At 46.8% G+C, this 25,806-nt stretch overlaps 1 protein-coding gene and 1 non-coding gene across 2 annotated transcripts in view; one reads left to right on the forward strand and one right to left on the reverse strand.

Annotated features, from left to right (window-relative positions):
* On the reverse strand, positions 487-558 carry TRNAC-GCA. Its single transcript has one exon. It is a non-coding gene; the product is annotated as a tRNA-Cys (tRNA).
* Positions 15,337-25,806, forward strand: part of SIAH3 (siah E3 ubiquitin protein ligase family member 3) — a 70,571-nt gene continuing 60,101 nt past the window's right edge. The window contains exon 1 of the mRNA XM_013968151.2: positions 15,337-15,566. Within this exon, the coding sequence (XP_013823605.2) occupies positions 15,432-15,566 (135 nt within the window). The 5' untranslated portion in view covers positions 15,337-15,431. The remainder of the gene's footprint in view (positions 15,567-25,806) is intronic.

Genomic DNA, 25,806 nt, shown 5'->3' on the forward strand with positions numbered 1-25,806 from the left:
GAGCAAGCTCCAGGAGTTGTTGAAAGACAAGGAAGCCTCGTGTGCTGCAGTCCGTGGGGTCACAAAGAGTTAGACACAACTGAGCGACTGAACTGAACTGATACACTCAACACAGAAAATACAGATATTAAAGAGTTAATCAACCATTCTATTGGTTGAATTCTATTAATTCAACATTCTATTTACAGAAAATGACAGTAAATATTTTGGTATATATCCATTGCTACAGATTGAATGTGTATGTCTCCCCCCAAATACAGTGAAATGCTAACCTCCAATGTCGTAGGATTAGGAGGCAGGACCTTTGGGAAGTGATTAGGTCATGAGGGTGGAGCCCTCATGAATGGGTTTCCACTGAAGTGAAGTCGCTCAGTCGTGTGTGACTCTTTGCAGCCTCATGGACTGTAGCCTACCAGGCTCCTCCATCCATGGGATTCTCCAGGCAAGAATACTGGAGTGGGTTGCCATTTCCTTCTCCAGGGGATCTTCCCGACCCAGGAATCGAACCTGGGTCTCCCGCATTGCAGGCAGACGCTTTAACCTCTGAGCCACCAGGGAAGACCAATGAATGGGTTCAGTGTCATTACAAAAGAGACCTCACAGAGCTCCCTCCTCCCTTCCATCGTGTAAGGGAACAGTATGTAAAAGATTCCCATCTACAAATCAGGAAGTGGGTCCTCAGCAGACACTGACCATGCCCTGCCTTTACCTTGGATTTCCCAGCCTCCAGAACTATGAGAAAAAAAAAGTTCTGTTGCTATAAGCCACCTTGCCTATGGTATTTTGTTATAGCAGCCCAAATGAACTAAGGCATCATCAAAACTTTTTTCATATACCTATTTATTTTAATGGAATTAAATCTATAGTTAATATTTTATAACCTACTTTTCCCCTTAATGTATCATGAATATTTTTATATATACATGCCCATCATCATTTTATTATTTTTAATGGTTAAACAATATTCTACTCTCAAAATGGATGGTAATTCATCTATGCAGTCCTGGATGGTGGTGTTCAGTCACTCAGCTGTGTCCAATTCTTTGTGATCCCCTGAACCACAGCCCACCAGGCTCCTCTGTCCATGGAATTTTCTAAGCAAGAATACCAGAGTGGGGTGCCATTTCCCACTCCAGGGGACCTTCCCAACTCGGGGATCGAACCCACATCTCTTGCGTGTCTTGCACTGGCAAGTGGATTCTTTACCACTAGTGCCTTCTGAGGACCCCTGGATATCACTGGGCATTTAGGTTGCTTGCAGTATTTCACTTTTAAAAGTAACGCTGCCGCTGCTGCTGCTAAGTCGCTGCTGCTGCTAAGTCGCTGCTGCTGCTAAGTCGCTGCTGCTGCTAAGTCGCTGCTGCTGCTAAGTCGCCTAAGCCTGGTAGGCTACAGTCCACAAAGTTGCAAAGAGTCACACACGACTGAGCTATGATACAATGAGTATGATACTAATGAGTATCCCTGTACTTATATTTGCATACTTGTCTGTTACATTCTTAAGGATAAAGCCCTTAGAATGGATTACTAGGTACATACACATTTTTGAGGCACTTGCTAGACATTTCCAAACTGTACTCCAGGATTTGTACCAATTTACACTTTTAGCAAGTGTCTAAGAGTCCTTTCCCCTCAGTGCATGAGAGGCACCTTGAAAATCCTGTTTAAAACCTTAGCCCTTGAACTCCCAACTAGGACATGCGCCCTTCCTGACAGCAGCTTACAGAAAGAGCTCTGTGCCACTCGTGGGCACCAAACGAAGAGAGATGGGCTGGCAGCCACAAGAGGAGCAAACAGCTGAGACTGCTGTCAGGACACATTGGGGTTTCACTCGAGAGAAAAGAGTGAGGTGTCAGCCTCAGAGATAGGTGGCTTGGTTCCCTCTTCCCTTACTTGCAGTGTTAAAAGCAGCAACACTTTTTGTTCATACAGCAAGGTTTCAGCTTTCAACCCTTTCCAGACTCAAGTATAATTGATATCTGTGCACTTCGGTGTAGATGATCGTGGTAAGGTCTCTCTGCTCCCTGATTTGGCGCAGGTGTAATTATCCACCTCACTGTGAATTAGGATATTTGCCTAAATGGTAGGGTAGAGTGTTGAATCTCTGGTCCCCAGTCTAGAGCTCCCTTTAAATATTTACCTCTTTCCTTTAATGTTTAAGATATTTGGAATAAATACATATTAACCCCAGGACCTGCGGTGAAAATTACCTTTTTGATATAATTCCTGCTATCAATTTTGCTGTGTTTTGATTTTTTTTTTCTCTCCTAAAGAAGGGTGCAGCACAAATTAAGAAAAAATAAAATAGCTGGTCCCAGCTCTTCTGCAGATGCCATGAAATTAGCTACCTTAGTGGAACTTACTTATCGTGTGAGTGACTCTTTGGGGTCATGGTTACTGGCTTGTGAGGAGGTAGCCATGTCTGGACAGGGCAAAAGGGGGCCCTGGCACGGTCAATTGTATCTGTCAACTTGGCTAGGTCATGGTACTCAGATATTTGGTCAAACATAGCTCTAGATAATTCTGTGAAAGTATTTTTTGATGAGTTTCACATTTAAATCAGCAGACTTTGAGTAAAGCAAATTACCCTCTATAATGTGGGCAGGCTTCATCCAATTAGGTGAAGTCCTTAATAGAAAAAACTGATCTCCTTGACGAAGAGGGAAATTCTGTCTGTGGACTTAAAACCGCAGGGTCGGCTCTTTCCTGGGTTCTAGTCTGCTGGCCTGCCTGAAGATTTTGAACTTGCCTGCATCCACGATGTATGAGCCAGTTCTTTAAATCCCACCCCCCAGCCCCTTGCTGTCTCTCTCTATATATAATACATAGAGATTATAGATACATATTATATAATTATAGCTATATATGAGACAGAATAAGTAATATATATATATAATATTACATTCAGTTCAGTTCAGTTCAGTTGCTCAGTCGTGTCTGACTCTTTGCGACCCCATGAATCACAGCACGCCAGGCCTCCTTGTCCATCACCAACTCCCGGAGTTCACTCAGACTCACGTCCATCCAGTCAGTGATGCCATCCAGCCATCTCTTCCTCTGTCGTCCCCTTCTCCTCCTGCCCCCAATCCCTCCCAGCATCAGAGTCTTTTCCAATGAGTCAACTCTTCACATGAGGTGGCCAAAGTACTGGAGCTTCAGCTTTAACATCATTCCTTCCAAAGAAATCCCAGGGTTGATCTCCTTCAGAATGGACTGGTTGGATCTCCTTGCAGTCCAAGGGACTCTCAAGAGTTCACAGTTCAAAAGCATTAATTCTTCAGTGCTCAGTCTTCTTCACAGTCCAACTCTCACATCCATACTATTACATTATAATATATATATATACATATATATATATAATCTGCTGACTCTGTTTCTCTAGAGAACTTTAATACAAGTCCATTGCCAACTTGTAACAGAACTTTCTTTTTTCCTTTTTTGAAATATTTATTTATTTGACTGCATCAGGGCTTCCCTGGTAGCTCAGCTGGTAAAGAATCCACCCACAATGCAGGAGTCCCTGGTTCAACTCCTGGGTCGGGAAGATCCCCTGGAGAAGGGAATGGCTACCCACTCCAGCATTCTGGCCTGGAGAATTCCATAGACTGTACAGTCCATGGGGTTGCAAAGAGTCGGACACGACTGAGCAACTTTCACTTTCGCTTTTCATCAGGTCTTAGTCGTGGCACAGGCTTCTCTCTAGTTGCGCTGTGCAGGCATAGTTGCCCCACAGCACATGGGATCTTAGTTCCCCACTAGGGATCGAACCTGCATCCCCTGCATTGGAAGGCAGATTCCTAACCGCTTGACCATCAGGGAAGTCCAGGGACAGAAATTTCTGATCAGGGTTTCTACCTAATCTAGTGTCACTTTCAAATCCAAGAAGCAAACACAGGTGAACTCCATTCCTTCCCACTTTTCAAAGATATGTTCAAAGACAAATGAGAATGATAGTCACAGGAAAGTCCCAAGTGCTGTGCCCCCAAATTCACAGCCTACCACTAGGAAGTTGGCCCTGGCGGCCCACCAAAAGAGAGGAAGCTAAGGCCTGGGGAGGCTGGGTTACCTGCATTTACCTTGTAAATGTGACTCCAATGAACTAATGCCTAACGAGTAATGTATAAGCAGCTGAAAGCGGCAGGCCTGGAGGGTCAGATTCAGGTTCCCCTGATTCGCCTGACTCTCAAGTTCAGGCTTTTGACCTCTGGAACATCCTGCCATGTCATTAAAGCAGTTGGCATTTGGAAAAAAAAAAAAATCAGCACCAGCTAGGCACAGGCAGGGGTCTAAATTCTCTTTGTTTCTGAGCCAGTGAGAACTACCCAGAGACTGTTTGCTTCAGGTTCTGAACACATGAAATGAGGTTCAGGCAGGAAAGAGCAACTTTCCCTGAGCCCGGGCAACCGAGCTGAGTGTTTCTCCAGTTTGAGAACAATTTTGATGCTCAACATATGCCACTGATCGTCTCCAGAGCTCTGTCTTCATCTCCAGCTCCGATCTCCCTGTAAGGCCATTACATGCGGAGCTGGGCTCCAGACCCCCTTACCTTGCCCCTGACTTAGCTCTTCCCAGGCTCCCGGTGTCCCCATGCGGGCTGCCTCGTGGCCAGGTAGCCTGTTGTCTGTTTTGCCCTCAGCTAAAAATATCTCTAGCACACTTCCCAGACCTGCTGCTCCCTTTCCCTCCTCATTGCCACGTTCTCCTTGCTTCATCCTCCTCCTTTACAGGTAGAAAGATCTGGAGGCAGGGGCCAAGGGGAGGAGAAGAGGAGGAGGCAAACCAAGACCATTCCTTTCCTCTCTTCTTCCCTTGCAAATCCAGACACAGTCGAAACATAATAATCATCTTTCAGCCGTGTGAACAGATGCTGCAGTAACTGTCACAAGAAAGCATCAATGTGCTTTCACACTCAAGGGGACAGAGCTGTAAGAAAGCCCTGTCCACTGCTGTTAGAAGTCACAGAAGGGAAAATGACAATATGACAAGAGGCACGGGGCTCCTATTTGGTTCAAGGCAGATTGTAACATGAAAAACACCATTTGCCTTTCCCTGATGACACTTTAAGCATTATGGAAGCACATTCACCCAGAAAATAGTCAATATCTTACATCCTTCTTTCCTGTTTTCCTAGGAAAGATGTACAGAATCATTCTGCCTCTTTATTGCTCCTCTTTGCTCCCTCCTCCCACCCTCGGCAATCTCAGAAGCAGATGCTGTTGCCTTGGCAACATTATAGAATAAACTTGTTGCTTCTGAACCAGCTGTACCCAACCCGGGTTGTGTCAAGGCAGTTTGTTTCCTTTTCCTGTTCGTCATCTGCTAAAGTCAGGCTTCATAATTCAGATACTGACCTTCCTCAACGGTCACATGAGAGCTTACTTCTCACACCCATCTCAGAGTTAGAAGGGCTGGTGGTTCATTTGAGTTCAAGTCTTTCCCAAAGGACCCTTAATAAAATATATACCTGTTACTGGTGAGAGGGGGCCAACCAACACATTAGAATCCAATGGGATTCTAATCCAGTGTTTTTTCTTACAGAAGAAGAGGATCTCAATGGACAGCATAGGGCCACCACGTGAAAAAAACAAGTGTTAATACGCTTTCCCCTTCCCTCTCTATAGACATTTGCTTTCACTAATTTATCTATTTGTCCTTATTCCAAGAAGGTCAGTGATTAGAAAATTATACTTATGTCTTAAAACAGATTGGAAAAATACAGAACAATATTCCCAAATTACCAATAATCCGGCTATAAAACACTTTGTTTTCTGAACATTTTTTTCTCTCATGCTGTATTTTTCTTTAAAAATCAGATGGCTTTGTTTTACAATTTTATATCCTGATTTCCCAATTTAATATACACTGGGCATTTTTGTACATTTAAAAAACTATTTGAAACATGATGTCTCTCTCTCTCTCTCCTTTCCACCATCCTTCTCTCTCTAAGCACTGTTTTATTTATTAAATAAACTGGTCATTTTTCCTGTAGAGTTTCCAATGACCTGGATTTTGCTAATAGGATCTCCCCATTTTGTCATTTATCATATTCTATTTTGTCATTGATCATATTCCTCTATCCCCTATATTCTCTAAAAAATGTTAGCTACATCACAAAGTTTGATCAGATTCATGTTGTTACCTTGGTAGGACTGCTTTGTTGACACTTCCCAGGAGGTACCCAATACCTGGTTGTCCTTCCGTGATGTCAGAAGCCAAAGATGATCACTGCCCAGATTCATTATTTCATTAGGAATTTCAAACAGGTGAATATTTTCACTTTACCACTCTTCCTACATTCGTTAACTGAAGTTATAAAGAGAAACTTCTCTTCATTGACTCTAATTATATTGAGGCATAGCTCATAGAAGGCAGGATAAATGTGTAATTTATTCCCTTTATTTGCCAGTTATCAAAATAATGAATTAAGTGCCAAGCACCATGCAAATGGAACTAATTAGTTTTTCTAGCATCATTATGAATGCGTGGATTTAAACATATTTGATGTGTTTCAGTCCATTGCAGTTATTATTCTTAATCATGTGCCAACAGTCCCATCTGCAGCCAGTGGGAGCCTCTTCACTTTTCTTTCTAAATCCTTAAACAGATCCTAGCTTTTTTTCCTAATGCTTTTTACAAGCTGCATCCTTGCTTCCTGTTGTTATCGGATGATCCACGCTTATCTTAAACATTTGCTCTTCCAGATCTAGAGCTGGCCATTTCTTTAAACAGATGCAGTTTGTTTGCTTTTCAGTGGGAAATTTTATATAGAAGCTGGGTTTTAAGGTATTCATTTTCAAGGTCTTTTCTGTGGACAGAATTAAGGAACTTTGCTTTGGCTTTCCCCTCCCCCTCCTCGTCTTTCTCTCCCCCTTCTGCTGTGTCTGTTCCCTAACATAAAATACACCATTGCAATGACTGCCGTTTGAATTCAAGATTACAGTATTTTTTTAACCTCATCAATCTTATACCTGTGGTTCCTTTCTCTTACATCAATGACACCACCAGAATTAGTCATTTGCTTCATCAACAATACGCACACATTGAATTACCCCAAAACTAATGGTTCAAAGCCACCACAAACACACATATGTATCACAGTATCTGTGAATTAGCAAATCATTAGTAGCTTAGCTGCAGGGTCTGGGTCTAAGTTTCTCAGGGTCTGGAGGGTCCAGAAAGCATGCTTTCTGGCTTCTCTCAAAGTGAGCTGTTGAAAAATGCAAGGTATGAATGGCAATGCCTTGGGTAATGAAGCCTCAAAAATCATACAGAGTCATGGCTCTCACTTTCTATGTTGAAAGTTCCTTGTCTAGGACTCCAGGTCTGAAAATGAGTCTCCACAACTTTCAACTCCAGCCTCTGAGCTCTTGTTTCCACCCTGGAGGTCATCTTTTCTTTTTTATAAAAGGTAGCCCATGTTTTCTGCTCAAAAGTTTCTCGGTTTGCTTCCTACCAATAGGAGCTCAGGGTCCAAAGGCTTCTTATCAATTTTATACTAATTTGGCCCCTTTCAATCTAATCCATGTGGTTCAGTTCAGTCCGGCTGCTCAGTTGTGTCCAACTCTTTGTGACCCCATGGACTGCAGCACACCAAGCTTCATGTCCATCACCAACTCTTAAAGTTTGCTCAAACTCATGCCCATTGAGTCGGTGATGCCATCCAACCATCTCATCCTCCAACCTTCAATCTTTCCCAGCATCAAGGTCTTTTCAAATGAATCAGTTCTTCACATCAGGTGGCCAAAGTATTAGAGTTTCAGCTTCAGCATCAGTCCTTCAATGAATATTCAGGACTGATTTCCTTTAGGATGGCCTGTTTGGATCTCCATGCAGTCCAAGGGACTCTCAAGAGTCTTCTCCAACACCACAGTTCAAAAGCATCAATTCTTCAGCACTCAGCCTTCTTCACAGTCCAACTCTCACATCCATACATGACTACTGGATAAACCATAGCCTTGACTAGACGGATCTTTGTTGGCAAAGTAATGTCTCTGCTTTGTAATATGCTGTCTAGGTTGGTCATAACTTTCCTCCCAAGGAGGAAGCGTCTTTTAATCTCACAGTTGCAGTCACCATCTACAGTGATTTTGGAGCCCAAGAAAATAAAGTCTGTTGCTGTTTCCATTGTTTCCCCATCTATTTGCCATGAAGTGATGAAACTGGTGCCATGATCTTAATTTTATGAATATTGAGTTTTAAGTCAACTTTTTCACTCTCCTTTTTCACTTTCCTCAAGAGGCTCTTTAGTTCTTCTTTGCTTTCTGCCATAACATTGGTGTCATCTGCATATCTGAGATTATTGATATTTCTCCTGGCAACCTTGATTCTAGCTTGTGCTTTACCCAGCCTGGCATTTCTCATGATGTACTCTGCATATAAGTTAAATAAGCAGGGTGACAATATACAGCCTTGATGTACTCCTTTCCCAATTTAGAACCAGTCTGTTTTTCCATGTTCAGTTTGAACTGTTGCTTCTTGACCTGCATACAGATTTCTCAGGAGGCAGATCAGGTGGTCTGATATTCCTATCTCTTGAAGAATTTTCCACAGTTTATTGTGATCCACACAGTCAAAGGCTTTGGCATTGTCAATAAAGCAGAAATAGATATTTTTCTGGAACTCTCTTGATTTTTCAACGATCCCAACGGATGTTAGCAATTTGATCTCTGGTTCCTCTGCCTTTTCTAAAACCAACTTGAACACCTGGATGTTCTCAGTTCACATACTGCTGAAACCTGACTTGGAGAATTTTGAGTATTACTTTATTAGCTTGTGAGATTATTTATTATTTATTTATTTATTATTTATTATCGTGAGACTTTATTAGCAATTGTGCAGTAGTTTGAGCATTCTTTGGCATTGCCTTTCTCTGGAATTGGAATTAAAACTGACCTTTTCCGGTCCTGTAGCCACTGCTGAGTTTTCCAAATTTGCTGGCATATTGAGTACAGCACTTTCACAGCATCATCTTTCAGGATTTGAAATAGCTCAACTGGAATTCCATCACCTCCTCTAGCTTTGTTTGTAGTGATGCTTCCTAAGGCCCACTTGACTTCGCATTCCAGGATGTCTGGCTCTAGGCGAGTGATCACACCATCATGATTATCTGGGTCATGAAGATCTTTTTCGTATAGTTCTTCTGTGTATTCTTGCCACCTCTTCTTAATATCTTCTGCTTCTGTTAGGTCCATACCATTTCTATCCTTTATCGAGCCCATCTTTGCATGAAATGTTCCCTTGGTATCTCTAATTTTTCTTGAAGAGATCTCTAGTCTTTCCTATTCTATTGTTTCCTTCTATTTCTTTGCACTGATCACTGAGGAAGGGTTTCTTATCTCTCCTTGCTATTCTTTGGAACTCTGCATTCAAATGGGTATGCCATTCCTTTTCTCCTTTGCTTTTCCCTTCTCTTCTTTTCACAGCTATTTGTAAGGCCTCCTCAGACAACCATTTTGCCTTTTTGCATTTTTTTTTTCCTTTGGGGATGGTCTTGATCCCTGCCTCCTGTACAATGTCACAAACCTCTGTCCGTAGTTCTTCTGGCACTGTATCAGGTCTAATCCCTTGAATCTATTTGTCACTTCCACTTTATAATAGTGAGGGATTTGATTTAGGTCATACCTGAATGGTCTAGTAGTTTTCCCTACTTTCTTCAATATAAGTCTCAGTTTGGCAATAAGGAGTTCATTATCTGAGCCAGTCAGCTCCTGGTCTTATTTTTGCTGACTGTATACAGCTTCTCCATCTTTTAGCTCCAAGGAATATAATCAATCCAGTTTCAGTATTGACCATTTGGTGATGTCCATGTGTAGAGTCTTCTCCTGTGTTGTTGGAAGAGGGTGTTTGCTATGACCAGTGTGTTCTCTTGGCAAAACTCTGTTAGCCTTTGCCCTGCTTCATTTTGTACTCAAGGCCAAATTTGCCTGTTACTCCAGGTATCCCTTGACTTCCTACTTTTGCATTCCAGTCCCCTGTGATGAAAAGGACATCTTTTTTGGTACTTCTGTGTGGTACTTCTGCCAATTTACTTCTTTTAAAATGTCTGATGGGGTTGTTGAGAAGAGGAAAATAAGATATTTCACTGTAGATGTACTTGAACTCACAGGCCAACTATTTAGCATACTGCCTGATGTCTACCAAGCATTTAACTAATTTTTTAACCATTTTACTTGTTTAATTTCGTTGTGCTGGGGCTTCGTTGCTGTGTGGGATTTTCTCTAGTTAGAGCAAGTGGGGGCTCCTCTTTGTCACAGTGAGGGGGCTTCTCCCTCCGGTGGCCCCTCTTGTTGCAGAGCACAGGCTCCAGGGCAGGCGGGCTTCAGTAGCCACAGTGCCAGGGTCTAGGACACAGGCTCAATAGTGGTGCACACGCTTATTTGTCCCCTGGTATGTGGGATATGTGGGATCTTCCGCAACTAGGGCTTGAACCCATGCCTCCCACATTGGCAGGTGGGCTCTTTCCCACTGAGCCACCAGGGAAGCCCCCTATCACGAATTCAAATGTTTGTTATTATTAGTCTCATCAGCTGCAGAGGAGAATGTCAATCTCAGTAAAGATTTACCAGCCCTGAATATGATTGTTTAAAAATAAGAAGTGCCAGTTTGACACATAAAAGATGCTATCTTGCTTCATGCACGTCTCTGATTTCTAGTTCTATTGAACATTTATCATTCATTTATGAATCTGTTGTTGTTATAACTGCTACAAATATATCCCTCAATATTTTGAGTTTTTTTCAATGTTAGTTGTTAGACATTATTTTTGATGTAGAGTTTAGTATTTTATGTAATCAAGTATTTTCCTTTGTGATTACTTCAATAGTCTTTTTAAATCGTTATGAATATTCCAGTACTTCAAAATTCGATTATTTGCTCATCCACACGTTATTTCAATATATTTGGGGCAAATATCTCACATACAGAAAAATGCACTGATCATTAGTTCATAGCCACACTTCCCTGGTGGTACAGTGGATAAGAATCTGCCTGCGAATGCCGGGGACAAGAGTTCGATCCCTGGTCCTGGAAGATCCCACACGCTGTGGAGCAATGAAGCCCATGCATGACAACTACTGAGCCCACACGTTGCAACTACTGAAGCCCACGCCCTGGAGCCTCAGCTCTGAAACGAGAGAAGCTGCCACAGTGAGAAGCCCTCGCGCCCCAACGAAGAGCAGTCCCCCCGGCCACAGCTGGAGAAAGGCCGCAACAAAGACCCAGCACCGCCCAAAATAAATAAACATATATATATATTTTTTTTTTAAGTTCACAGCCTAAAGAATTTCCACCAAATGGATACAATACAATACAACCCATTGTATTGTTCTCTTGGGCTGCATAACAAAGTAACACAATCTGACTGGCTTTCACGGCAGGCGTCTATAGGACAGCTCTGGAATGTCTGAGAAGTCTGAGGTCGATGTGCCCTCAGGGTCAGTTCCTCCTGGAGTCTGTGAGGGAGAAACTGTTCCACGCCTCCTCCTAGGCTTCTGGGGGTTTGCTGGTCGTCCTCAGATTCCCTGGTGGCTCAGGTGGTAGAGTCTGCCCACAGTGCAGGAGACCCGGGTTCGATCCCTGGGTCAGGAAGATCCCCTGGAGTAGGGCATGGCAGCCCACTCCAGTATTCTTTCCTGGAGAATCCCATGGACAGAGAAGCCTGGCAGGCTATAGTCCACGGGGTCGCAAAGAGTCAGACCAACTCTTTTACTAACTGAGCGACTAACCCTTTCACCTTTCAGGATTGTAGGGTACCCATATATTTGGCTTCACTAGATGCTTCCAAGCAGTTTTCCAAAGTGGTTTCCAGCAGGGCGTGAGAATTTTGGTCGTTCCACATGCTCACCAGAACTTTGGGTTGACTTGGACAAAAATAATTTTGATGGGAAGATGATAGTAATGATAGTACCTTCTCACTAAAGTTATTATTAAAACCAGTCATTGGGCTGATTATTTTACTTATATTATCTTGCTTCATCTTTAAGCTACTTTTCAAGGGAGTCATTAGCTTCACTTTTACAGACAAACAAAACTAACCATCAGTGAGATCACATAATCTGCCCAAAGTAGCAGTAAGTAGCAATGTAGGCTTCCAAGTCAAATTTGTCTAATTACCAATCTCTGAGACTTTCTGGTCCAGATAAAATGTAAATCTGGTTGCTAAGGAGGTGAAGGGGAAACCTTAGGCATTGCGGTACAGCAGGAGAGGGTTGGTGTGGCTACCGCCAAGGGGCCAACTTAGTGGCAAGAGACAAAACAGTTTTAAATCTCTACTTGAAAGCTTGTTTGTGCCAACGTATTTTGGGCACATCAACCATGAGAATCTGTTACCAGGGTTAGCTTCAGACATTTCCCCATGGATGATTATTTTGAGGACTGATTCTGAGAACAGATGGATAAGCTTAATATTCAAAAATAGAGTGATGCAAACCAGTTTGGGGGTAGAGAGTTAGAACAAGAGGTCAGGTCTGGGGTTAAGAAAAAGCATCCTTACTAGCAGATCTGTGACACTGCTTAGTCAGTCACTGATGTCAATATGCACTCCTTAGCCCTTCAGGCCTCATTCCCATGCCCAGTGTCCAGCTGATATCAAGTAATACACTTAAGAACGTAGCAAGGGCTTCCCTGGTGGTCCAGTGGTTAAGAATCTGTCTTGCAATGCAGGGGACACCAGTTCAATCCCTGATCTAGGAAGATCCCACCTGCCTCCAAGCAACCAAGTCCATGCTCCGCAACAGCTAAGCCCGCCCTCTAGGGACTGTGCTGCACAACAAGAGAAGTCACAGCAATGGGAAGCCCACTCAGCACAACTAGAGAGGAGACCCCACTTGCCGCAACTAGAGAAAGTCTGTGTGCAGCAACCAAGACCCAGCTAGAGGAAAAAAAACAGCAAGAGTCAAGTCTGTTCTTATCATGCCCAGCGCTTCCACGGCACTGGATGGTAGGGTGAACATCCCTGGGGGAAAATAACTCACAGAGCAGGAAGGAAAAGCATTCTGGAAATAATCACTCTTCCACTAAAGACACTCAAGCAGCAGCAGGCTCAAGAATTGAGAGGCTGCTTTGAATCAGGCACTGGGCTGGGTTCTTCCAGATACATCATATCTTAGTCTTCCCAGTAACCTTGAGAGAGAAATAAGTTGCTATTATCCCTATGCTACAGGAGTGGAAACTGAGCTTCAGTGAGGTTTCAAGAAACCTGTCTGAGGTTACAAAAAGGGAGAAACAAACTGCATAATAATTCCATTCTAACAAAGGATGTAGAAAGAGAAAGTTTGGACCTTCTGAATTATTAACTACGTCTTTAAGGAATCTATGGGAGTATATGCTAACTTTTATTTTTATATTTTTAAGGAAGACAATAAAAGAATACTGAAGGCTTTCCTGCTAAAAGCTTGTTCTGGAAAATGAAAACCAAAGAAAAAGAACTCCAGCAGTATAGACCAGCAACTCTTATTTATGAATCGTACAATGAACGGGGCTTCCCCTGTGGCTCAGCAGGAAAGAATTTGCCTTCAATGCAGGAGATGCAGGTTCAATCCCTGGGTCGGGAAGATTTCCTGGAAGAGGGCATGTCAAACCACTCCAGTACTCTTGCCGGGAAAATCCCAGGGACAGAGAAGTCTGGCAGGCTACAGTCCATGGAGTCCCAGAGTCAGACATGACTGAAGCAACTGAGCATATAATGAACACATTGGTCCAGGGACTCACATCCTATAAAAGTATCACACTGATGCGGTTCTAATCAGTTCAAATGTTGTCATCTTCTAACTTTGCGCCAGTGCAATTATTTTAGAAAGTACAGTTTCCATTTTAACAGGCTCTTGGCTTATCCGTTTCTGAAAACATTGGTTTGGTTTTAAACTCAATTGAAAATGAACACCTGGGCTTTGTCCTGGTTTCAGGAAACCCGTACATTTTTTTTTTCTCTCTATACTTTAATCAGTAGCTGGTTTAATTGCCTTACCAGATTACAGATGTCACTGTCCCAGCTGTGTGTAAGCTTTGCCTACATCACAGCTCAAGCACGGCAGCTCGAGTGGAGCGAGAGCCATTCAGGAAGAAGCAATGTGCTCTCACACTCTGGGTGTAATTCACACCCAAGCCTGATACTCACCCAGGCTCGCTGGGTGTAGGCTGACTTCCCACCAGAGAAACAGCCAGAGGATGGGAAACACAACACACGCCACTCTCCTGCGTGAGCCCCAAAGAACGACTAAGTCATCAGAGCTTGTCCGCCCCAAACTCTAAGACTCCTCATGCACCGCTCACAGCCTTCTTCCAGAACAAGTCGGTGGGCTTAAGCACCCCCACCAGCCCGGTTCTGAAGAGAGACGGAGTGCAGTCTGAGGACTGGAATGCCCTCTGCCTGCTCCAGCACAGAAATGCGCTGCTGGCACTCACAGAGACAAGCAAACGATGTGGTATTGTGGTATGTGTGCTCTTAATCTCTATTTTAATGTCTCCAACAATCTAGTGGTTAATTAGCAATTTGCTGCCCACCAGTATGCAAATGAATGACAAGCAAAAGCCCTCCGCATCTGTAATTATTTTGCTGATTTACAAGCTGCTGTCCTCTCCGTGTAGCTTTTTCCTCTGTGTGTGCATTCATGCACCAGGGATTTCATTATTTTTAGAAGCATACACTGTACACTTTTATGCTTTAATACTTTCAGGCTTCAGTAATTACAGTATTACGGATATACACACACATTTTCCCCCCTCCAACTCCAAACGCATTTGTCAGGAATGCTTTTCTCTTTGATAAAGACTGGAGAGTAAGATTTATCAAGCGGCTGAAATCCAAATCGCAAGAGCTCAAGATTGAAAGATGCACGATTCTGCCGCTGCCAAATCCTTATCTGGAATCGGAGGAGTCTTGTAATATTTGATTTTCTCCCAAGCAGCTCTGGTGAATCGGAGCCACGATCTGCCTTATCCATCTGCCTACTTTGGAGCCGGGTGTTTTACTATTTGGCGGTTTAAATGCTTCACGTTTTTGCCAGCGCATTAAGAAAGGCTCTCATGTTAAATTAAGTCAATTAATAAATGAGACACATTAAGCAATCAATTTTGTCAGCCTATCTCCCCGGCACTATGTATGGTTGGCTGTAATCACAAGATAAATGCAATGTGCTGATCTATGGCAATGTTCAATAATACATTCTCCGCCAGGCTCAATTCATCAGGGAGTTTCGGTAGAGGAGGCATTTGTTATTGGCTGTCTCTGCACCTCAAGGATAACATTTCTGTCCTTTTGATTGGCCGCCTCACTGCTGCAAGATTCTAACCGTCTTATTTTGATGATGAATATGAAGGCATGCTAAGCCGCGCTGGAGCGAGTATCTCAGAGGCTGCGCGCCTTCCAGAGCCCAAGGACTTAACGGCTTCCTCCGCCACCTTCCTGTGCCAATCATCCCCCCAAAAAAGTTGTGATGCTTTTCTTCACCCAGTGCTTTGGGGCTGTGTTAGATCTCATTCACCTCCGCTTTCAGCACAACAAGGCTAAACGAGTGTTCTCCGCCGCCGGGCAACTTGTCTGCGTTGTAAACCCCACGCACAACCTAAAGGTGAGTGGCTGGCTACTGTTTGATGTTTCCGTGGCTCGGGTTCAAATCCTTCCTCGGCGGCGACGGGGGGGGGGGGGGGGGAGTGGCGTCAGGGACCTTCCCACGGAGCCCGGGGCGCTCCAGGCAAAGGTCATCCCCCTGCTACACAGGACGGTGTTGGGCACCCGAGCCTGCGCTCGGCTCCTTCTCCCTCTCTGGGTGTGTGGATGCTCTCGCGACCGTGTGTGTTTCCCTGCCTGGCAGGGGCGACTGGAGTCAGCGTCTATTTCTTTTACCCCACGCTGTCAGCCTAGGAGTCGGAGGTGGGGGTGTGTGTGTGTGTGTCAGAAGTGAGGGTGTTGGAGGGAGCAGGGGGCGTCCCCCTCCCTCTCCCAAATATTTGTGGGCAAGTGTTTAGGAGAGAGGGTTTGAAAAGTTACCCACATTGCAGGCTGTCCCGTGTGCTGGAAAGGCAGGCAGGCAAGCACACGGATTTCTGAAGCCCCTCTGGTTGCTCCTGAAGTAGCTGGGCTGGGGGGTCTCGAGACAGGACCCAACCTCCCCCGCCCCGCACCAGACAGGGGTCTGGGAGCTGGGGAGGGGGCGCTTTCTGCAAAGTGTGCTTTCCCTGTGCTCAGACTCAGCCTGGGGGGCGCGGGGCGGGGGTGTAGGTAGGAGTTAGTCTTCTTTGCTTCCTGGGAGCTGGATGCGCCTGGTGTATCGAGGACGGGAGCAGGCAGATTGTTTCAGTAGCATTGTAATGAACCCCGCTTGGAGCCGCCACTGCCGGGATCACCGCAGGCGCTGCGGCCCTCACATCTCTTCAGGTCAGCGCCCTTTAAGAGGACAGCCTCAACACGGGCTCGAGGGACCGCTCCACATCCCCCGCCGAGACGAGGGGGAAATGAACCGAGAGCCGCTAGGCTAGGGGAGGAGGGAAGATGGGCAGGCGGGGCGGTAGGGGGCGGTGCGAGGACGCAGCTGAACTCCCCCGCACCCCAGTGCGAAAGTCGCAGCCGCCTGGGCTCCGTCCCAGAATAAACGATGGACTCGTTTGGGAGTTGCTCTCATTATACCCGAGGCTGAGCGAAGTGGGGGAGGTTGGGGGGAGGGAATCTCTGCAGCTAAGCAAAGGAGCAGTCTCTGCGAGCACCGATCTGTCTTTCTGACCGCTGCCTGGGGCAGGCCTTGGTGCTTGTTGCTCATCACTTTATAAACTCCTGCAGTCAGACTCTCTTCCGCTGGAGCCCTGCAGGCCAGTGCTAATGGGTACCTCCTGGCACCCCCGCCCCCAACAATTCCCGGAAGTCCCCAGGAGGGACAGCTGCCTGGCGCCCCTGGGGCCGTATGCCAAGGCCCGTCCTGGATGGAAGGGGGATGGACTACCTTGAGAGCACTATCGTGCTCCGGACCTAGAAGTGATTTTCTGCAGGATCCAAGCTGTGCTGAACACCATCTCAACTGCTCTGCCTCTCTCCTGCTCTCTCTCTCCCCCTCTCTCCCTCCACCCTCCCCTCTTCCCCTCATTCCCCTATTTCTTTTTCCCTTCATGGCTTACTTACTTCTATAAATGGGAATTCACCCCCAGTCATCCTCTGCAAAGTGAGTGCATGATGTAGGTATTAAAATATGACTCTGAATTCCATTTTATGACTACTTTTGGGACCGCCTTCAAACTCCCATTATTTTGTCACTTTACATTTGTTACTTCCCGGTGGCAAGAAATTCTGTTTATCCCTGCTTTGCATTTTAAAACCTTTACAAATTGTTTATGAGACTGAGCGTTTCCAAAGTTTCGATTTATATGGTTTGTTGGCTGCAGCTGATGATGGAGGGGGAACAGGGCGCTAAGATCTTGGTAGGGGATGGACTGAAAATCATCTGTGCTTGTTTCAGTGATGTCAGCCTGGATTTTAACAGGCAGTCCTGCTGCCCAAACCCAGGAGTCCAGAGTCAGGGTTGGAGACCTGAGGTCAGTGCTGACCAGCTCTGTGACCTTGAATGACTCAGTGTCTCTGAGCCTTCGCTTCTTCATCTTCAAAATGAGCCAATGAATCTCTAGCCTGCCTCCTCCATGGCTCTGTGAGGCTGTGAAGGGCTTTATTAATACTCCCCTCCACCCCCCAAATTATATTATTGCACATCATTTGTAGAGTTGCATTCAGAATTTCAAAAGTTGTCATTTAAAGCCTTCAGCCAAGTTAGAAACTATATAAGCAGTAATATAAAAATAGATGACATGTGCTTTGAGAGGCTGTTTTCCATGGCTCACTTTGTCACGTACATACTCATTTGACTTTTCATTTCCCATAAAAAGCCACTTAGAGATTTTGCTCAGATGAGTGTCCTCACAGATAAACAAATCAAACTCAGGGACGCTCATGTCACCAGGGGGTGCGACGGGACACGCAGCATTTACAGAGGCTGTGCCAGGATCAGCCCAGGACGCCTCTGTGACAGTCTCATCCATGCTCCAGGTGGCCCCGCAGGTAAGTTCTACCTGCTTCTCCAACCTAAGAGCTAACAGCTTGGAGCTTTTTTTGGAGCTTTTAAAGGCACAATTCTCTAGAAACACTGCTGCTCCATCCTGGATATTAAGAACTGCATAAAACCTCAAAAGAAAGTGCTCCTTCCAACCATTCCTTTCCACAGACAGCCCACGGAAATATGCCTTGGATGTAAAAAGCTGCAATCCATGTAGGAAGAAAAAGTCTTTTTTAAAAGGAAAAAAAAGTTGCGGCAATGTTAAACCAGATGGCTATTGATCTACGGCGATTCCCCGTAACTTTGTATGACAGACAGGCCGGTACGTGACACAGTGACCAAGGACACAGAGACCGCAACCTTGCTTTCAAGTTTCTAGGTTGTGTGTTTGCTTCCAAGAGGAACTGGGAAGCCTGCGTTTTTCTTTGTGGAAGCATTTTTGCACTTTGTCCTTTCCTGTGCTTTCCTGAGAGTGCTAGCAGTACTTCGGGACCTGAGGCAAGTGCTGAGTTATAATAAAAAATCACTTACTGAGCAGAGAAAACTGTGTATTTACCATGCTTCTATAGGTCACCTTCATTCTCTATCTCATTATGGCGATTTACTCAGCAACCTGGGATTCCTTCAAGCAAGCTTGTTCTAGAAGCTTGCTTCTAAGTGGAAGGCAAAGGCCAACCCAGTTAAACCCATTACACTTCTTAAGCCCACTGTACTTAAAAGGGGTGTTCAGAGTCGCTGGCTTGAAATAAGAGGTTCTTCTGCTTCAAGAAGAATCCACTGCAGAGCCAGCTCCGTGGACGGCAGATGGCACTCTGTGTTGCCCTGTGTCTGTCTGTCTCTGCCTGTAGAGGTGGCTCCTTGAAGGGATCAGGACCCCCAGTTCTCCGTCCCAGACCGCAGAAAGTGACCTCCAAGGAGCTGGTGATCTTGCCTGGCAGCTGTCTGCTTCCTCGCTCATGGAGGTCACTGAGATGTGGCCCAGGGGCTGCAGGCTGGCACCAAGCAGGGCGCAGGCCCATGTCCTGATTTAGCACCACTTTCTCTCTCCTGTCCTTCGCTTGTTTCCAAACCAAGAAAGCCTTTCTCTCCTGGCTCCTCTCCCATCCACACTCACTGCTTGGACAATGCCCTGCCCCAGGCAGCCCTCTCTGCTCCTGCCCGTCTCCAGCACTGCCCTTTGAAGAGTGGACTGGCCAGTCTGTGCACCCCGGCCTCTCCAGGGAAGGGTCTCAAGTGGCCGCCAGAGCCCCTCTGGAGTCAGAGCTCAGCACTTCCCAAGCAGACTGGCGCTGAGCCGGGGCTGGCTAGGAGACTTCCTCCCTGTAACCACAGCGCTTGATAAACCAGGTTCTGAAACAAGTCTTGCAAAAGGCTTTCTGGCAAACTTCCAAAAGGCCCTAACCTCCCTGTCGCTCCTGGGAGGCTATTCATGCCTCCATCCAGTGGGTCCAATCCCCAGAGCCCGTTTCGTTGTAACCCATTAACCTTGAGTCTATAGACACACACACACACACACACACTCAGAACCATGCGCGCGCACAGTGGGAGGGACATACAGGACAGTGTGGGCTTTAAGTGCCCATGCGTGCTAAGTTGCTTCAGTTGTGTCCGACTCTCTTGTGACCCCACCAGGCTCCTCTGTCCAAGGGATATCCCAGACAAGAATACTGGAGTGGGTTGTCATGCCCTCCTCCTGAGGATCTTTCCGACCCAGGGATCAAACCCAGATCTCTTATATCTCCTGCACTAGCATGTGGACCCTTTACCGCTGGCGCCGCCTGGGAAGCCCAGCAGACACTAAATCTAAAATTAGGGCATTTTAGTACCAGGACTGGCAGCATCCACCTGCCTCTCACTCTGAGACCAAGCCATATGGATGGATGTGTGCTGAGTGACGGTGGGGATGGGGTAGGGGCTGCATGGAGTTGGGGGAGGGGATCATCAAGGGAGAACCAAGGCAAACCTCACCTCGAGCGCCTCAACTGTTCAGGGGCTAACCTTTGGAAATCCTGTCCCGGCCCCAGGGCTTTCACCAATTGACCCAGCGCGGCAGGCAGCCGAAGGGAAGCTAAAGACCTGAATGTTGTTTTTAGACATGTAAAGGCGGCCTTGGAGCGTTCAGCCTGAATGCCTAGTTTCCGGCAGTTAAGATGGTGTGGGTTTAGCCCTGCCTGACACAGCCACCTCTGAGGGTCCCATCCCCCATCCCCTGGACATAGCAGCATCTTCCTTTGCTGTCTAGGCTGGAGGCTCTATTAGCGCCTTAGATGGGGGTGGTATGGAGGGGATGGGGGGATGGGGAAGACCAGAGGAGGAGGATGGGGGGGACTGAAGCTGGTCCCTGAGTCAGTCTCTGAGCTTCGGTCTAAAGGCTTTCCCGTGCCGCCGCCTCCAGCCCCCTGGTTTCTGTGAACACTGTACGACACTTGGCTCTGCAGGCACGGAGCAGTCATGCGGCTTTTCTGGTTAATGGTGATTGTAAATGAGGCTCCCGAGTCACATAACTGGAGGCTCCGGGCGGCCATTCGGGTAGCAGTGTGCTGTGATGGGGAGGGCAGGGGAGGCTGAAGCCGGTGTGGAGGTGAGGTGAGCCCACAACCTCGGCACTGCCTTTCTCTGGTAGCCCCCCGGAGCAAATTTTGTGGCCCTCCCTTCACCACAGTCCCTCAAGCGGCAGGGACTGTTTGGAAGCAAGGAGAAAACAGGGACTGAACGCTTTCTTTGAAATCCAGAGAGGTCAGAATTACTTGGATGGCTTCCCTGGGGTAAGGCAGAATATTTTTCTAGCAATTAACAATAACAAAAAAAACAGTCTTGGTGTGGTATTTGACTCTTGGCAAAGTCACAGAGGATGAGATGGTTGGATGGCATCACCGATTCAATGGACATGATCTTGGGCAAAACTCCCAGAGATGGTGAGGGACTGGGAGGCCTGGCGTGCTGCAGTCCTTGGGGTCGCAAAGAGTTGGACACGACTTGGTGGCTGAGCAACAACAAAAAAGGTCATCCTGGACTCCACCAGCTGTGCTCCCCAGAGGGGAAAGCTGGCCTTTTTAGACACAAGGTGTCACGTGGAAAGGGTCCCACCCCAGAGAATGGAGCCCCACCCTTCCATGGGGATTGCCAGCTCAGAGAATGATGGGGAGAATGTCAGAACTGGGAGGCTGAATCTTCTTAGTCTACAGTCAAGGAAACTGAGGTGAGAGGGGAAATGACTTGTATTTCCTACAGCTGCTGCAACAAATTACCACAAATGGGGAGGCACAAAATCAGAGAAATCAGGAGGCTGCAGGTCCAAAATCGAGGTGCCAGCAAGGCCAGGCTCCCTCCAAGGTTCCAGGGAAGAATCTGTTCCTTGCTCATCCGGCTTCTGAGGGTTCCCTGTGTTCCTTGGCTTGTGGCCTCATCTCTCCACCTCTGCCTCTGGGGTCACATGGCCTCCTTCTCACCTCTGTGTGTCCATATCATAAGGACACAGGTGACTGTATTGAGGGCCTATCTGGATTGTCCCTACCTGGACAATCCAGGATAAGCTTTCATTGCAAGATCCTTAATCACACTTTGAAAGCTTTAATCCCTCAGTCATATCCAACTCTTTGCAACCCCATGGACTGTAGCCTGCCATGCTCCTCTGTCCATGGAATTCCCCAGGCAAGAATACTGGAATGGGTTGCCATTCTGGGTCAAACCTGGGTCTCCTATATTGCAGGCGGATTCTTTGCCATCTGAGCCACAAGGCAAGGCTAATCACACCTCTGGTCATATAATATTCACTCTGTTGCTCTTTAAGGAAATTCAGAAGTTCCAGGCACTAAGACGTGAATATCTTTATTCAACCCACTACTTCCCTCTTGCAGACTTAGTCTATTTTGTGACAGAATTGGAACCGGAAGTTAGGTTGCCAAAAGTCAGACCTAGATCCCCAGCTGCCCCAGGCTGCCTTCCAGTTAGTTCAAACTAAACACCCCTTGCTTGAGTGCATGCTGTGGGAGCAGGAAATTGCAGGGACCCCCTTCCTGCACCCCATCAGCCCTAGCCCAGCCAGTGTGACCCCATGGGCCGCACCATACACTCTGTCATCTCCCCTTTATCAGACCCACATTTCCTTAGCAAATCAGGCCCTCTTCATCACCGCATGGAGTGCTAAGTCAGTTCATTTGTGTTCAACTCTGTGCGACCCCAAGGACTGCAGCCCACCAGGCTCCTCTGTCCATAAGATTCTCCGGGCAAGAATACTGGAGTGGATTGCCATTCCCTTCCCCAGGAGATCTTCCTGACCCAGGGATCAAACCCATATCTCATTAGGTTTCCTGCATCGGCAGGCAGGTTCTTTACCAAAAGCACCACCTGGGAAGCCCTCTTTATCATAATCCTTCCTTATTCCCCTAAATTTCCATAAATTTTCTTTCCTGTTTCAAATTCTTTTAAAAATAATATAATCTACGTGGATGCCTGCACATCATATTTTAAAAATCAAATGATAAAGAGACACACTGTCAGAAGCATAGAGCATTAGATCTTGCCCTTGGCACATAGTTTGTAAATCCACCAGATCAATACGGGGGTGAAGCAGTGGGTGGAGGGAAAACACACAGGCTTTGGGGCAGAAAGAGCTGAGCTCAAATCCAGACTGTTCCATTGGCTGATGGGTGACTTTGAACAAATGACTTCGCCTCTCAGAGGCTTCATTTCCTTCGCTATAAAAAGCAGGAAAGAACGCCCACCTTCGATGGGGCTGCAAGGAGTAAATGAGCTCACAGAAGGAAAACGTCTGCTATGGAGGAGAGAGTTGGTAAATAGCAGCCGTTATTGTCAACACGGGTCATTACGATGAAAGCTAAACGCCGCTCCTCGGAAGCTGGAGTCAGTCTCCCCACCACTCCACCTTCTGTTTTCCTCCACCTCCCCTCCCTTCCTTCGGGCCTCAGGGTCTGCTGTTCCTTAGTACTTGTGAATTGCCCATGGCCTTCAAGAGAGTTTTGGATAGAACAATTTCTTGCCTTACGTAAAAGTCAGATTTGTCCTTATTGCCTAACTTCAAAGAAAACCCTGAGCCCTGCTTGAGTTCCGAGCCTGGAAGTGCAGTGGGCGAGGGGCTGGACTGGGGGAGGATGGGCGTGCCAGGTGGGACAAGGGCTGGCACGTGTGCCCTGGTGCCCAGCATCCACAGAGCCAGGAGCCCTGCCACAGGTTCCCTCTCCTCCCGCCGGAAAAGGGTCCTCATGACTTATGGGTGCTTTCTTTTCATTGGCGGCAGCCGAGTAAACACAAGGGCCAGCGGGTCTGTGAAGGACATCTGATGGGGTGAGGGTGTGAGGCTGTGTGACACCATTGAGAGATGCAACAGGGCGGGAGAGGTAAGCGGGCAAAACCTGCAGGCTCCCTGGGAAGCTGGACGCTCATTTTCTCTCTGCCTGCAGTTCATTCTGCCTTGAGGAAGCCCCTTCCCTCTGAGCTAGGTGGGATGGTTGATGCTTAACGGAAGCTTGGTGTTCTTATTGAGTTGCTAAGTCGTGTCCGGCTCTTTGAGATCCCATGGACTTGTAGCCCGCCAGGCTCCTCTGTCCATGGGATTCTCCAGGCAAGGATACTGGAGTGGGTTGCCATTTCCTCTTCCAGGGGATCTTCCTGAGGGAAACTGAGTCTCCTGCATTGGCAGGCTGAGCCACCAGCCACCATTGAGCCACCACTGGCAAGCTGATTTACCACTGAGCCACCTGTAGCCCCTGAAATCTAGGGAGAGAGAGGCTCTGGCCTTTCTAAGCCAGGAAAGAATTTCCTGGATCCTATCATCAGGCAAGTCTATAAAAAGCACCAAGAAAGGCCACAGGGCTGGGCTCTTCCTTACTCCCCCCGAGTTCTACTCTACACACACACGCACAGAGTCCATGGCGGTTCTGAGATGTCAACCTTTTTGGACCCTGAGTGGTTTCTGAATAGCAGTGCAAGATCAGAGAGTGTAGAGCCCAGCGGACGGGGTCCCCAGCACCACCGCAGAGGAGAGAATGGATCTCTCTTCCCCATCCAAACTGTCACTGACCTCCAGCCTCAGGAAAGAGGTGAAGGGAGAGATGGGAGAGAAAAGAGGAACATTCTAGCTGAGGCCATGGGTACAGGCTTTGGACTCAGACCTAGCTGGGCTTGGATCCAGTGATGTCAGTTCCCCTGAGTAACCGCTTTGACCTCCCAGAACCCGCATTTCCTCAACTATTAACATGCTTATCATGAAGGTGAAATATAATGTAGATAAACTGCTTAGTACAGCACCCAGCGCCTTGGACATACTCCATAAATGGTAGCTGTCATCACTAGTAAGTGGAGCTCCTTAGAGATGTTCCTGGTGCACAAAATGTACCAAGATTCTTCTGCCCAACTTGGACAAGTGATCAAATTTCTCAGACTGGATGTTGGGGGAAAGAGAGGGAAGGGTCAGCAGTAAAAGGACCTGTCTGTTGACTGACCAAGATTTTGAAGCATAGTAGGTTCAAGCTCGGGCTTCCCAGGTGGCTCAGGGGTGAAGAATACGCCTGCCAAAGCAGGAGACATGCTTTGACCCCTGGGTCGGGAAGATCCCCTGGAGGAGGGCATGGCAACCCACTCCAGTATTTTTTCCTGGAGAAGTCCATGGACAGAGGAGCCTGGCAGGCTACCATCCGTGGAGTCGAAGAGAGTCAGACATGACTTAGCAACTAAACAACAATGGGTTCAAGCTCAGGGAGCCAGAGTCCAGGTCCTGGTTCAAACAGATGAGACCCAAAGGGGTGAGGTCCAGGGTCACAACTGAGGCAGGGCAGGGCCCACTGCTCTATCTATGCTACCACACTGCTGGGGCCTGGGGCATTGGATAAAGATGCTGCCTCTCTAATGTGAGCCACACATGCTGGGCATCTTCCCAGGGGGTCCTTGTCCTTAGGACCTTGGCAAGGTAACAACTAGCCAGGTAAACGTGGGGCATTGGAAAGGCAATGTTCCTCTCATCTCTACTGCTGGCACAAATACATAGCAAAGGACTGGGATGACGCTGGAAGTGAAATCACCCAAGCCACAAAGCCATAACCCCAGACTTTCAGATAGCAGGGTGGGTCAAGTTCTGCTACAAAAGGCAACGTTTTCATCTTGACCTGGGACTCAGGATGAAAGCACCATCAGAAACCAATCTGTGATCAGCCCAATGTTTTTAGCAGATGAATAGGGTCCCTGTGGATCATTTAGAATTGTGGTCTAACTGGAAATGTCAGTTTTACTTGCAAGCCGCTTTATCTCTTAATCATTTCTCGGTCCTTTAATGTATTTTTAATCACGAACCTGTGATTAGGAGGGAGCTGTGTGCTGCAGGGCTCTCTCCAGGCAGTACCAGGAACTCCAGCTGGAAGAGACTGGACTGTGGAAGGGGCAGGGCCCCCAGGACAAAACTGGCGAGTGTCCTCTATGGAGGGGAAAGGCCATGGCAAACCATTTTGGGGAGGGTGAGCATGGCATTAGGAAGGCTCCACAGAGACTGAACCGAATCCAGATCGATACAAGATTTTACAAAAGATGGGCCAGCTAGTCTAGCCATCTGCCTAGCTTTATAGCCAGACGCCATGGTCCCTCAGATCTAATTCCTACGACTTCGCCAAGGATGTGCCAGGAAGTCCAAGGCAGAAAGCCACTCAGAACCTCGCGTTCCCTTTCTATAAATTACAGGTATATTGTGACTTAGGCTAAGCTGGCTACATATCCTGAAACCCACAGGCTGTGCTTTTCTGCTGTCCCAGTTATGCACACAGTAATAACA

This window comes from Capra hircus, chromosome 12, assembly GCF_001704415.2.
Source record: "Capra hircus breed San Clemente chromosome 12, ASM170441v1, whole genome shotgun sequence".
NCBI lineage: Eukaryota > Metazoa > Chordata > Mammalia > Artiodactyla > Bovidae > Capra > Capra hircus.